The sequence below is a fragment of the Phacochoerus africanus genome, chromosome 15 (assembly GCF_016906955.1).
Source record: "Phacochoerus africanus isolate WHEZ1 chromosome 15, ROS_Pafr_v1, whole genome shotgun sequence".
Classification (NCBI taxonomy): Eukaryota; Metazoa; Chordata; class Mammalia; order Artiodactyla; family Suidae; genus Phacochoerus; species Phacochoerus africanus.
In genome coordinates, this window is record NC_062558.1 from 106,342,416 (window position 1) to 106,358,283 (window position 15,868).

The window sequence follows — 15,868 nt, forward strand, 5'->3', positions numbered from 1 at the left end:
CGTTTTGACATCAGAGAGGTTTGTTTGTTTGTCTGTCTTTTTTTTTTTTTTTGCCTTTTCTAGGGCCGATCCCACAGCACATGGAGGTTCCCAGGCTAGGGGTCGAACTGGGGCTACAGCTGCCAGCCTACGCCAGAGCCGCAGCAACACGGGATCCGTACCTCATCTGCAACCTACACCACAGCTCATGGCAACGCCAGATCCTTAAACCATTGAGCATGGCCAGGGATCAAACCCGCAACCTCATGGTTCCTAGTCAGATTCGTTAACCACTGAGCGACAATGGGAACTCCCAGAGAGGTTTTTTTAAAAAACTCCTTAACTTTACATCACAAGTAGAGATTGTCACAGCCTTTGAATAAGGCACAAGAACCCCTCAAATTGACTCACAGGTGTGATTAAACCTAGGATGAAGCTCCCTTTTATTTTATTTTATTTCTTACCATTCTTTGCTCTCCCTCAGGCCTCCCAGTTACCTCCTGACATTATTGTATGAGGCAGATGAGAAATGAGAAAGAGCCTTATTCTCACCTGGAATTTCCAGCCCTGGTCATCCTATTCTAGCCGTATGTGGAGGTCTTAATGGCATGCAGACCTTGATAAAGACCTTCAGTCTTTTCATGCTGAAAACCCATCTCATCTGCTGCCAGTCAGTGAACATTTTTCCCAGGGTGGCTCACTACAGAGATGAGAGAGCCTCATGTCCCAGCTGTCTTATTACATGACAGTTTTCAGCTAAAGCAACATGCTTCTATAAACTCTAGTACTGAAAGAAACTGATAGCCTTCGGATTCTTTGCCACAGAATCCGTTCCACCTGGGAGGATAGGTTACCTAGGAAAACCGGGTGCATCATGCTGGGCAACAGGAAGAAACTAGCAAGTATCTCATATAAAAACATTAAAATAAGGGCCAGAGTTCCCTTGTGGCACAGCGGGTTAAGGAACCTGCATTGTCAGTGCAGCAGCTCAGGTCGCTACTCTGGCACAGGTTCAGTCCCTGGCCTGGGAACTTCCACATGCTGTGGGAACAGCCAAAAAATAGTAACAAAATAAAATAACAGGGATTCTGCTATCTGAGTTATGTTACAGCAACTCTAGTGGCCACTAGCCTCCAGTATTGGATTGCTGTCACATGGAAATATTTCTGTGGATTCTTTTTTTTTTTTTTTAATCAAACCCCATGGCACAGCAGTGACCCAAGCTATTGCAGTGACAACACCAGATCCTGAACCCTCTGTGCCAAAAGAGAACTCATAACTATGTGTATTCTTAAATCAGAGTTGGCCCCTTCACGGATATATATCCACCTCTTGGTTTGGTTTGCCCTTCTAATACATGGTCGCCTTTTAAGAAGGCCCACAAGTAGAGGATATGGAGAAAGAAGTTGCTCCAAGCAAATGTTACAGAGATGCAACACAAGTACATGTGTCAGAAGCTCTGCTTCCAGGTCTAGAGCCAGAAAAGAAAATAGGTATCATCTCATCTAATTCTAGTGTTTCCTGAGTACTTTACTGAGGAGATCATGAGATGACACAATAGAACTTAGCAGGGCAAGTGTATTATGATCGATTACTGATACTGCTGTGGGTATGGGAGAGGGAAGTTTATGGATTATTTGCCATCTCTGCTGTAGATGCTGATTTAGGATTAGACAGCAAGGCAAATCCTGATAACTCCCTGCTTCTGCTCTTCATACATGCCACATGTTCATTGCAAAAGTATTAGCCAATGACAGAACTGGGGCCTAAATAGAGGAGACTTTACCCTGATTGGATTCATATAAATGTTTAGCTAGTTCCTTAAGGAATCAGTGGCCTCATTTTCTCTGGTTTGTGGCATCAGCATGTGTCACCCTCCACTGACATCTGCCCAGGTGGAGCTCTAGCCTGGCTCTCCCATTTCAGAATGTACCATGTGCGGGTCCCTTGAGGGACTAAAAATTGATGGGGAAGTAGTCCTATGTTTTTGCTATCAGATTTTACCTTCCAATAGCATTCAGTGCTTGTAAGCACTCTTTCCACTACTCTCCACTACCCTCTCCCTTCTCCATATCTGATTAATTGTGGCCTTTGGCCAAAATGAAGTACTTCTTTTCAGTCTTAGGCCCTTCTGTTTTAACCTGGAGAGTGAACACTGGTATGTAGAAGCAGGTGCTGGGTTTAAGTTGAGGCTTTATTTCCACTTGCCAGTGTGGGATGAATTCATTCGTTGATCTCACAGGTCCTCCTGCAAGGCTGTAGGAGTGTAGAGTTGGACTGCTGGGACGGAGATGATGGGATGCCCATCATTTATCATGGACATACACTGACAACCAAGATCCCCTTCAAGGTAATGCTTCGTAACTTTCTTTCAGTCAAATCAGTCAGTATCTTCATTCATTGTATAAATGATTGACTCCTCCAAGTAATACCTTAGGTTGGAGGGTTCTTATCCTGGGTCTCAAGACTTCCCCAAACTGTGGGATATGCACATGTTCTTTTGGTGGGAGTTGATCTAGAACTCTCATGAGATTCTCATTCAAGTTTAGTAACCATTCCCTTAAGTTAGCTATCATGTAATAATATTGTTGCAATTTTCACACTGTAAAATGGTATATAAAAAAAGGCAGGGGCTGTTCTCTTGCAGGAATTAAAGGTCATTTGTCTTGGTGTCCTACTGACAAAGGCTAACATCATGTGTTAGAAGATAATTAAATAATTAACAGTATAAAGTATTGAGAATTGGTTCCATCAGGGGAGAATGGTCACCCAAGAAGACTGGTCTCATTTGAATTCTAAGTAGCTTATTAGCTCATCGCGCAGTTACTATCCTCATTCAGAAGATCTTTGGATGTAATACCATTTTTTTCTTAACAGTACGTGGGCTGGGAAGGAATATTATTACTTCTGCTTCTTATGTGAAGATGATAGCTAAAATGCATTTTCCTATTCAGCCCTCTTAAAACTTTTGTACCCTACATTGAGGGAAGGAGGAGTTGGTAACTGTTCACATACACACATAAATGTACGTGATAGATGTCTTATTTCCCCCAAAAGATTTGATCATAAACTCCTTGAAAACAGGAAATTATCTTATGCCTTATTATTTTTTGATGCTGTAACTAAAACAGTGTCTTTTACCTGTAATATACTTAATATACATATTGATCTGTTAAATTGAGCATACTGATAACCATTCCTTATAGCATATGAACAGTACTCGATATGAATATTTTACTGTCTTTGTAGAAAATAAGCTACAGTATTGCTTAATTTGAAAAGATACAAACCACGTTGGCCAGAGTTTTTCTGCATGCAACAATTTAGGTGCTTTTTTGTGGCTATAAGTACCTTGCCTTGACACCCTGAGCAGATATCTGAACTCTAATGAGCTGTTTCGGCTCTCATAGGAAGTGGTTGAAGCCATCGATCGCAGTGCCTTCATCACTTCTGACCTGCCCATCATCATATCAATTGAGAACCACTGTTCATTGCCTCAGCAACGAAAAAATGGCAGAAATCTTCAAGGTAAGGTATTTGCTAAGTGACAGGATGGTATCTTGGCCTTTGTCTTATGATTCTTGTTGAGTTCTGTTTGGAGCCACCATGGACCACACCACAGCTGGACCTCAGCTGTGAAGCATGTACTGTAAGGGTCCCTCAGACCTGAGAAATGAGGATGCCCTGGGATCTTGGGCTCTCTCTTGAATGGCCCATCATTTCAGCTGGAGTGATAAAAACACCAGTCTGTGGTCTTCTGACCATTTCCAGAAAGCCTCTCAGTTCTCCAACACTTCCAGTATCACAAATCAGGGATGCCAAGATGTCACCTGTCAGTGATATGTAGAAAAGCTGAAAATAGAGCAAATAAGTCAAATCTTCTTGTGGTCCAGCTACAGAGATGGGGATCCAAGTTGGCATTAAGGTCAGACCGGCCAGAACAGTTGCCTTTAATACTCGGCCATTGCTTATACAAGGAACTATAATGCAGATAGAGTGAAGGGCGAATGTTCCATTAGCCTTCCCCCTTCCTCCACTGGGAGAGGTACTTATGGAAATACGGCTCTAGGGAGGGCAGGGCATGGCCATGGGGAAATGTCCTCAATACCAACGCCAACAAAACAAATTAGCTTTTCATATTGCCTTTTCTTTGCCGTTATTTAGAATAATAGTCTTTAAACGTTTTTGATTTTATATCCCTCTCAGTAAAATACACCATGTATTCCTATTGTGTGTGTGGACCTATCATGAATTATTACACATATCCTACTTATTAACATATTTATATATTAAAACATGCAAAAATGGAATATAAAAAAATAGCAAGGGAAGAGTAACATGGAAGTAAATAACTTTTAAATACTATTATTTATTAATGATGCAAAAAACCCTTTTGCTATCATAAAAAATTTCAAGTAAATGTATTATTTATGTATTTATTTTCTAAATTTTTAGTGGGAGTAATGTGATTGAATACATTTCATTTTTTTGAAATTTTTGTGTTCACTGGCTTGGATGTCTAGTTTTAAGTCTAATTTATCATTTCACTGTTTTTAACAACAACAGTAGCTGGTAAAGATACCTTACAGAGATACCTGTATCCAAATGGAAAAGGGGTGTATCATTAGCTGCATTTGCCAAATCATGGTACTCATTCTCAATTCCATTAATGAGGCAAAGATTTTGTTGGAAATTTGGCTAGGCAATTTGTATGTCTCTTGGTATCAATCAACTTTTTTAGAAACTTACTGAAAAGATGTTGCCATATATATATATATATATATATATATATATATATATACACACACACACACACACACACACACATATATATGGCATATATGGCATCTGTATGGCATATGTATGGCATATGTGTGTGTGTGTACATATGGAAGTTCCTGGGCCAGGGATCGAATCTGAGCTGCAGCTGCAGCTGCAACCTGCACCACAGCTGAGGCAATGCTAGATCCTTAACCCTTTGCACCTGGCCAGGGATCAAACCCACACTTTGCAGGGAACTAAGGCACTGCAGTCAGATACTTAACCCACTGCACCACAGCAGGAACTCTGCCTTTTAACTCTGCCAAAACCCTTCAGTTAGAGGATTTTTTAACCAATAGAAAGATCTGCTTCCAAGTTGCCTAAATGTGCATATGTGAGAGGGGATTTTTTCTGATTTTTTTAATCAAAGTATTGTTAATTTACAATGTTGTATTGACTTCTGTATAGCAAAGTGATTCAGTTATACATACATACCACTCTTTTTTTAATTTTATTATTTATTTTTTATTATTTATTTATTTATTTTTTTTTTTTTTTGGCTTTTGTCTTTTTAGGGCTGCACCCACGGCATATAAAGGTTCCCAGGCTACGGGTCTAATTGGAGCTACAGCTGCCAGCCTACAGCACAGCCACAGCAACAATGGAACCAAGCTGCGTCTGCGACCTACGCCACACCTCATGGCAATGCTGGATCCTTAACCACTGAATGAGACCAGGGATCAAACCCACAACCTCATGGTTCCTAGTCGGATTCATTTCTGCTGCGCCATGACGGGAACTCCTACACACTCTTTTTTATATATTTTTTTCTATTACGGTTTATCATAGAACATTGAATATGGTTCTCTGTTCTATAGAGAAGGATCTTGTTGACTGTGTCCTCCATATGTTACAGCTTAAGATTGGCAGGGTTTTTTTTTTTTTTTATTAGAGTATAGATGATTTACAACGTTGTGCCAGTTTCTGCTATACAGCAAAATGACCCAGTCATACATATATACATTCCTTTTCTTATATTATCTTCCATCATGGTCTATATATGAGAGTTTTTATGTTAGCACATATTGTTTCCTATGACAAAATCATATTGTTTTATTGTTTGTTTTTGGTTTTTTAGGGCTGCACCAGTGGCATATAGAAGTTCCCAAGCTAGGGGTTGAATTGGAGCTTCAGTTGCCAGCCTACACCACAGCCATAGCAATGTAGGATCCGAGCTGTTTCTGCAGCCTACACCACAGCTCATGGCAACACAGGACCCCTAACCTACTCAGTAAGGCCAGGAATCAAACCTGCATTTTCATGGATATTAGGTCATGTTCTTAACCTGTTGAGCTACAACAGGAACTCTCATTTTTGTTCTTTTTTCTTAAAAAAAATATATATATAAATAGAAATTGCCAGAGTTCCCTGGCAGTCTACTGGTTAGGATACATCACTTCCACTGCTACAGCCTGGGTTTGATTCCCTGGTCTGGGAACTGAGATCCCACATTAAGTCACTGCATGCCACAGCCAGAAAAAGAAAATTAAATTAAAAAAAAAAAAAGGCAGAACACGGTAAACCAACGATAATGGAAAAAATGAAAGTCATTTTAAAAAAAAAAAGAGGAGTTTTCACTATGGCTCAGCAGGTTAAGAACCCGACTAGTATCCATGAGAATGCAGGTTCAATCCCTGGCCTCCCTCAGTGGGTTATGGATCTGGTATTACTGCAAGGTGCAGTGTAAGTCACAGATGTAGCTTGAATCCAGTGTTGCTGTGGCTGTGACGCAGGCCAGCAGCTGCAGACTCCAATTCAACCCCTAGCCCGGGAACCTCCATATGCCACAGGTGCAGCCCTAAAAAGAAAGAAAAAAAAAAGAAAGAAACTGCCATATTTTCTACACTCACCCCAATGGATCATCCTGTGCCTTCCCCTCACCACCCACCTCCTTGAGGGACACACATTTCCCTTTGGAGACAGATGTTCAGGAAATCTTCATAAGAATGATATCTGAGGTTCTTTATACTAAATGGTGGAAAATTCTCCCTATTATTATTATTTTTTTGTCCCCACTTCACACTTACTTCAAAGTTAGTATCCTTGTGACTTCTTACTCATATCTGGAATGGACCATATTCTACAAACCACAACCTCTAATTGAATCTCTCTTTCTTCTTTAGTACGTCTGAACCCAGTGTATTTTCCGAAATAGTTAGAGCTTTGCCCCCCTAGAAGGAGGCCTGGACCCCTCCTCCTGGCCTTCTGACCCCCTCCCTTCTGTCCAGTAAGAAACTACACAGGGTAGGGGGTGGGGGGGCGAGACACATGGATATAACTTATTTCCTGATTCCTCTTCTCAGGATTTATAGAACAATTCAACTGGGCTGAAAGAGCCAGCTAAGTAATTCAAGAATAGATAAGGGGCGTTGATTGCGTGTTTTCCTTTACTGTTTTCAGACTGTGTTTGGAGAAAAACTGGTGGCTAAATTCTTATTTGAGAGTGATTTCTCAGATGATCCAATGCTTCCCTCACCTGACCAACTCAGAAGGAAAGTGCTTCTTAAAAATAAGAAGTTAAAAGCCCATCAGACACCAGTGGATATCTTAAAGCAAAAGGTACTCTCCTCTTGTTGAAAAGGTTATGGGTTTGCTGTATGCCCAGGACAAAGACGTTAATGTTGCCAGCTGGGTAACCAGTTTTTGAAGATTGAGTTTGCTTGAATGATATATTCAGTTTTTAGCTTTCCACTTAATAGAATGATAAATGCTCTTTAGAATGTAGAATGTACCTCATTATTTAATTTATTCTGAGCAGAATCATGTGTGACTCTTGTCCCTGGACCTGGGCTTTGTGGCTCTCAGTCCCACAGTGGTCACTAGAGTCCCTTTTAAGAAGAGTCCTTTGCAGGGGAAGCACTTAGACATGGGGTTGTGACTCCTGAGGTCAGTAGAATCTCAATAGCAGCAGCCCTGTGGTCCCACCATGGAAGTTGGCACAGTATATCTTTGTGACAAGTGGACCCCAAGGGACTTCTGTACCTGCCTCAATCCACGGAGATCTATAGCCCAAGCACCCCACGCTTGCCTGTGTAAGAGGGCCCTCAGCCCAAGGATCTGTGAAAAAGTTCAGGTCCAGGACCACTGAATCAATATGCCAGGTTATACTTACCTATCCCACAGAACAAAAGCTACCAAAACTATCTGTCCTGTTTAGGAGAGCACTGTTGGCCCTGAAACGCCACTTTTGAAACTCACAGCAACCAAGAGTTGCCGCATAAACCTCAGCCCCCACAGGAGTAGGATGGTGCAGTTCTGGCAGCATAGACAGTCCAGAGCTAAAACTGGGACACAGCCTATAACTTTTAATTTCTCTCTTAGCATCACCTCCAAACCTCAAGGCCCTACTCCAGTCCTGCTCCAAGGGGTTTTCAGAGAACATAGAATTCAGCAGAAGGATTCTAGGAGTCCAGCAAATTTGGAACATTTGTCCTAAGTCATTATTTTTAAATGTCAAATTGAATTGAGTCAGATGTCCAATTTGACTTAATGAGTAGAGTATTTGGAACAATCATCAAATCTTCTAACAGCTCTAACTTAGAGAATTCACAGCTGGGACCTGAGTTTAAAGCCAAATTATATATGGCATGATATCAAAAACTGAGATTCGGTGGGGAGCTAAGATGCCAGGTTCTAGCCACAGACTCTGTCACAAACCAGCCAATCTTCCTGGGCCTTCATTTCTTCAGTAAAGTGGGGCTGTTAAGGTCACTAGCCTCAAAGGACCCTTTGACAATAAAATTTCACAGAAACTCTTCCAAGATGAAGCATAGAACCCCATCAGAAGTGCAAACTACTCTATAAACATTTTATTATCCCACGTCTTAGGCTCTATGTCCAGTGTTTCTTGCCGTTCTAGATCATTACTGCTTCTCAAGGGGCCCTTTGAAGCATCCTGTCATCTGCTATTCTAATAAGTACTAGAAACTCCCAGATTGTCCAGCTCACCCACAGCAGAATTCCAGGTGGCCAAAGTGCAGACTGAGTTAGAGGCATGTTATATCACCCACTAACATCCTTGATTCACTGAGGTCCACGTTGCTTCAGATGCCTTCAGGGTGGGAAAGGAATATGAGGCCATAGGCTCCATTATCCTCAAACTTATGCTTCTGAGCATAAAAAGCAGGTATTTACAGAAAGGTCCTCAAACCAATCCAGCCCAGCAGATCCCTGACAATCAGGTTTGTCCTCACTAAAGCAACTCAGGATTACCACACATCCTCTAGACCTATGATCATCAAAAATTTTTTGCTCAAGCATCCCTTAAAAGAATTTTGAAAAACTGTATGTCTTTCTCAAATATGTTTTCCCTCTCATACGTTCTGAAGATTGTTGGGAAACATCATCCACCATCTTCCCCTAACCCTGATATCTTACCCTAACTCCTTCCTGGCTGTGAGACAACACGTAAACTGGCATATGATTAACTATAAGAATTGGGCTGGAGTTCTCATCGTGGCGCTGTGGAAACAGTCCAACTAGGAACCATGAGGTTGTGGGTTTGATCCCTGGCCTCGCTCAGTGGGTTAAGGATCCAGCATTGCCATGAGCTATGGTGTAGGTTGCAGATGCGGCTCAGATCTGGCATTCCTGTGGCTGTGGTATAGCTTGGCAACAACAGCTCCGATTAGACCCCTAGAGGTTCTAGCCTGGGAACCTCTATATGCCGCAGGTGCGGCCCTAAAAAGACAAAAGGCAAAAAAAAAAAAAAAAGAATTGGGCTGAAGAGGATGGAACAACAGGACATGCATCAGCTGAGAAAACAAAGTGTCGACTTTGGCATGCCGGGTAAGCGCAAATAGGCACGCCGTTTGCATAGACACATACTGCTTCTGGAGATGTGATGCATAGATAGCTGTCACTGGTCTTCCTCATGCCATATAGATAACAATCATATGCCTAAAGATTAAAGTTAAAAAATAACTTGCTACGTGACTGGAGGCAGTTATACCCCAAAACCTTTTGCCCCTACTCACATTTTTAAAATACCAATGAGCACAATAAAAGCAGTGAGGCACTGACATTCGGGCTCTTGACCCATGAGGTCTTGAGTCCTCTGATCCCACCTTTGATCTGTATCTTGTCTCTGTGTCTTTTATTATGTCTTAACTTTCTTTCAGCTTTACAGCGCCCATCTTTCACCCCCCAGCTTGCTGAGCTGGTCTCAGCAGAAGATGACATTAAAATTTTTATCGTAAGTTTAAATAGTTACCAAGAATGTCTTTTCAGACATAGTATTTGTTGTGTATAAATATATAATAGATAGCATAAATTATATACAAATATAATATACAAAAACAGTTCTCATTGTCAAATAAATCAGCCCAGTAAGTTAGACTTACATTTGGTCAGAAAGTCTAACTTTATTTTTTAATTCAAATAAACATTGTATTATCATCCCTGTGATGACCGTCTCACTTCTGAATTTTAATTCTAAAATAGATGAAGAGTTGGACAGATAGGAGGAAGGGAAGGGAAAGAAGGAAAAATAATAAATGATTGACAGACACCCAGATAGCCGATAGTTAGATAGACAGACAGATAGACAAGGCATGGAACCTTGAATGTGTTTGCTGCCTGGATGAAATATGATAGTCCCTTCTTCAGTTTCTTAGGACTCTCTTAGGAGCGTCACATCCTCAAATGTCCTTTTTCCTTGGGTGGTTTTTCACCTCATCTCATGTATCATAGTAAGATTGTTGATTTATAAATGAGAGCTATGCTTTTCTTTTGTAAAGTGGAGAAGAGCAATTATGAAGGGAAGGTGGGAAGGGAAAACTAGCCAAATATAAGCTTGTTCTCAGGTAGGCCTATTTTTAAAAAGAGTACGCATAGATGTTGAAAAACTTTAATCTAGAAATTGGCTTCTTTAAAAAGATCTGAGCCTGCATATTCCTAGAAGTCTTTGTGTACCCTGGAGGTACACATGGCCCAATTGGAGGATCACACACAGCTCTAAGCCAAGAGTTGCAAAATCAGCCACCTTCAGGGGCCAAGCAGGAAATGTAAATATGAAGAGCCAGCTGGATATATGACAATTGGAAGTGATGAGGACGACAGTGGAGCATGCCCGCCCGCATAAATGAACAGCTTTAATTAAAAAGTTTTGAAACACAACATCAGCCAAACAAGTTAGTGTGGAGGTGAAGTCAGCCCTAAGTGCCACCAGTTTGAGACCCCTACTAGGTCTACCCTTGTCCCGATCTGCACTTCCAAAGCTAATCCCTGAAGGCTTGTTATGTACTTGAATTCCAGAAGCCAGGAGACCTATGTAGATGGGCTTGGGCTTTGTTATGAAGTTGTTTGAAATATTACCATGTCTCCTCTTATGCCCGGCCCTCCTCAAATCCTGGAGCAGTAACTGACTACCCAAGATAAGGCCCTTTTTCTTCTGCAGCACTGTTCCTCCAGGCTGTTTTCTTTATCCAGCAACTACCACCCACTCCTCAGTGCCAAGCAGATTCCACTTGTCCTGTGCATACCTCTGCCTTGTGGTCTCCAAGATGTATTTGGATGTTCTTGTAGCTGCTGCCTTTCCCATTCTTTGTGCAGTCATTTACAGTTATTTATATAGCCCCCGTTCCACTAATGGATAGATTGTGTTGTTGCAAAAGTCTTCTTTATGTTGAGCCTGAATATTCCTTCCTGTTCCTCTTACTCTTTGGCCCTATTTCCCTCTGAAACTGCTCAGACTAACTGCATATCTAGAAAGCTAGCATGTGTCTCCCCATCAGCTTTTCTCTTTTCCAAGCTAAACATTTCTGTTGTGTCCTCAGGATATGGCTGCTAAGACTCTTTACTTCCATTAAGAATATTTGTGTATTCTTACATTTTGGATATGCTTGAATTTGTCAGTCTTAAAATGTGATTTGCAGAGCTAAGTGAAAGCTCAGGGCCAACAGCACAGGGACAGTGAAACCATCACCTATCTTAATTTGAACTTTATACCTCAGTTAATACAACCTAGGACTGTTTTTGCTATTTAAAATCTTTTTTTTTTCTTTTGTCTCTTTTGGGCTGCACCCACTGCACATGGAGGCTCCCAGGCTAGGGGTTAAATCGGAGATGTTGCTGCTGGCCACAGCCACACCAGATCCAAGCTACATCTGCGACCTACACCACAACTCACGACAATGCCGGATCCTTAACCCACTGAGCAAGGCCAGGGATCGAACCCACATCCTCATGGATGCTACTCTGGTTCGTTAACTGCTGAGCCACTATGGGAACTCTGCTATTTGAATTCTTTAATGCATACCAGGCTCATGCTGAGTTTGTGGAAAATGAAGAGTTCCATTATTTCACAGGACTAAACCTATGCCTAGTCTCCACATTTTTCCAAGTTTACAATTAATATTAATCTTTTTGTAGCAGAAGCCTAATATTTATCTGTTACATTTGCTCTTCTTGGTTTTGGTGTGTTATTACTGCATACAAGGTTTATTGTAGATTTTGACATCTGTCATCCAATGTATTTGTTAGCAATTTTCCAAATTATGCCTTCACCCAAGTTGCTCTTGAGCCAGATGGCCAATCGGAGGGCCCTGTGGCCCTTCTTGCAGAACCTCCCTGAGTTTAGATGATTATCACTCCTGTCTGGTGCTGTCTTCTCTGAAGCCCACATTTCTGCAGAGTCTGCTTCAACCTCTTTCTTTATAGAAAAAAAAAAAAAAAAAACTGAGGCCTAGCCTTTCATGGGACTTTCTCCAAGCCACCCAGCTCATAGCGTGGAGCCAGGATTCAGATTCAGTTGTTGAGGAAAGACTTTTTCAAAAGCAATGCAGATGTCAGGCTACATTGATAAGAATCACTGGGTACTTTTAAAGATATAGAGTCTTAGGTCCCAGATCTGCCTGACTGAATCAGAATCTCCATAAGGAAGCCCTGGTAATCTGCTTATTTTAAAGTAATTCTGGAGTTTCCAATGTGGCTCAGCAGAAACGAATCTGACTAGGAACCATGAGGTTTCATGTTCAATCCCTGGCCTCGCTCAGTGGGTTAAGGATCTGGCACTGCCTTGAGCTGTGGTATAGGTCCCAGACATGGCTCAGATCTGATGTTGCTGTGGCTGTGGCGTAGACTGGCAACTGTAGCTCTGATTCTACCCCTAACCTGGGAACCTCCATATGCTGCTGGTGTGGCCCTAAAAGGACAGAAGACAAAAACTAAAACAAAAACCAGTAATTCTTATCATCCTGAAAGTTAGGAAATACTGTTTATCTGTTATTTCCCACAAAGTGAGTTACCTTATCGAAAAAGTCTGAAGAGATCGCTGTGTGGGAAATTTATTCTTAGTAAACCCATGCTAATTCTTGCTAATCACCTCTTTATTTTCTGAGTAATTAAAGCCAAATAATCCATTCTGAGATTTTTTCCAGGTGCCACCCTGATACTTCCTACCAAGTAACTTCCACAACTTAGCTCTTCCTTCTTTTGGGAAAATGGGACAGTGTAACCCTATGTTTAGTTTCTTAAGATGATTTCCAGGCCCCCGTCATTTCCCAGGGAGTCTTGGCTGTCACATATGCAAGGCCTTTTTGTTATCTAGCAGGTTGTGGGCCTAGACCTGGTGATCTGAATTCACAGAGGGTTGAATGAATGCCTGCCAGCACTCCAGTGTGCTCAGACCCACCCCCTAACTCAGAGGGCCTGGGTCCTTTTTGTGCAAGGAACTCGTGCTCAGCAAGGATGGACTGACCAGAGCAGGATCTCTAAAGCCCTCCATCCCCCTCAGGCTTGTGCTAAGGCTCTTGCTGAGGGCCCCTAACTACCCCCTGCCAGATCGCCAGTATTCCAGCCTCTCCCAAATTCCAACCTGCTAGACTCAAACAGTTCACATTCAGTGACAAGTAGTATGCAGGGCCTGGGGGAAAAGAGCAAGTAAGACTTGGCTCCTGCCTAGACCCATCTGAGCCAGCTTCCTCACCTGACCCTCCCTCTAAGCCCCTGACCTATAGCTGAATTGCTTTTATCAAGGACTGGGGTCCTGTTCTTCTGCCTCGAAATAGGTAGAATATTGCAAAGAATAAGAAAGTCAGCTCTTGGCTGGCGTTGGGCCACCTCTCCCATACTTCCTGTGCTGGTGGAGGTACCTGAGCGTCCAAGGGAACTTGGCGTGCCGCTTTCTGAAATTTGCTGGCAGTGTGGCTTTGAAAAGCGGCACTCCAATGTGTGGCTCCTACCAGACTCTTTGCATCACCATCCCCAGAACTAGGCTCCACCTTGTGTGCTTCGTTTATCCAGGACAGATGGACTTACTTTTGTGGCTCACTCGTGCCTGGAGATTTCCCAAAGTTTGGAAGAACACTAATCCTATGAGACACTCTGAAAAAAGAAAAACAATTCCCGGGTTGAACAAGCGTGGGAAAGCCTGCACTGGAGATCTTTGAAGAATCGTGATGCCCTTTGGCATATTCAATGAAGGCTCTGTGAAATTCTGTAGTAGGAATGTGTTTCAGTTTGTGAGAGCTGCTGTTTTTAAACTTCCCTAGTGTTTTGTGGTTACTGTTATTGTAATTTTTTTTTTTTGCATAACAGCTATTTAACACCATGGAACTAGTGTCCCATAAAAATGTTGAGCCCAGACAGTGTTCAATTATCTGGAGCGGACTGCATTGTGAGAAGTTTAAACGGATATAGACATAGCCTAAATTGTATCTTTCTTATGTATATATGTTTTTAATTGAAGTATAGTTGACTTACAGTGTTGTGTTAATTTCTACTGTACAGCAAAGTGATTCAGTTATATATACACTCTTTTTTTAATATTCTTTTCCACTATGGCTTATGATACGACATTGAATATAGTTCTCTGTGCTGTACAGTAGGATCTTATTATCTCCTTCATGTATACTAGCTTTTATGTATATATTTTTATTATAAATATAAGGCCAAACACAACCTGTATCACAGAATTCTTTATTTTATTTGGGTTTTTTTTTTTTCTTTTGGTCTTTTGTCTTTTTAGGGCCACACCCACGGCATATGGAGGTTTCCAGGCTAGGGGTCAAATTGGAGCTGCAGCTGCCAGCCTATACCACAGCCACAGCAATGTACGATCTGAGCTGCGTCTGCAACCTACACCACAGTTCACGGCAACACTGGATCCTTAACCCACTGAGCAAGGCCAGGGTTCAAACCTGCTTCCTCATGGATACCAATCGGGTTCATTAACCACTGAGCCATGACTGCAACTCTGTATCACAAGAATTCTTAACCTTAGTAACATCTACAGGTAGAATACAGGTGGTATTAGATGAAAAAAAAAAAGTGACATCTTCATTTTCACTAACCTCTAGCTGAAATTCAGCTAAACACCATAACATTGGTAATAGCTTTATCACCAGTTAATATCACAGTTGTTGCTAATATCTTACACTTACCACCATTTCAAAAACATTACTTGACCTAGCATTATGTATCTTTTACTGTGTTAATAAAGAAATATATTCCTATAGCACAGTTTTGTTTTTTACATTTAATGACTATATTCAACATTCTCTTTTTTTCCTTTATAATCTTATACATTTTATTTTATGCATTTAAAAATATCATTCTGAGAAGGGATTTTGCCTCACCAGACTGCCTGAGGATCAAGAATCCCTGCTATATTAACATTTAACATCTAGCCTTTTATGCATGTCATTTTATATCATCATCATCATTATATATTGACAGAGAGCTATATAGTTCTTGAACAAAGGCTATGAAATTACATATATTCACATAGATACATGTGTGTATATATATATGTACCTACATGTATAAGTATTATTTTTATCTCTATTACACATAAAATTCTGTATTCTTTGTTCAATAAATACCACAATTATTTTTTCAAGTCTCATTCTCTCAAGCAGATACACCATAATTTACTGACTTAGTTCCTCTATTATTGGACTTTTGGGTTGTTTCCTGTTTTTAATCCATGCAAGTAACTTTTTCTGTATTTTGGACTATTTCCTTATGCTAGGTTCCCAGATTTATATTTATTCTTGTACAGTAATTCTAAGTCAAATATAAAGGCAAATGATCTCCCTGATAGTACACATCAAATATGCAGAATTTT

At 41.1% G+C, this 15,868-nt stretch overlaps 1 protein-coding gene across 1 annotated transcript in view; it reads left to right on the forward strand.

Annotated features, from left to right (window-relative positions):
* Positions 1–15,868, forward strand: part of PLCE1 (phospholipase C epsilon 1) — a 349,119-nt gene that overhangs the window by 284,584 nt on the left and 48,667 nt on the right. Inside the window, 4 exon segments of the mRNA XM_047759463.1 lie at positions 2,222–2,329; positions 3,390–3,485; positions 3,487–3,507; positions 7,201–7,359. Coding sequence (XP_047615419.1) covers positions 2,222–2,329; positions 3,390–3,485; positions 3,487–3,507; positions 7,201–7,359 — 384 coding nt within the window.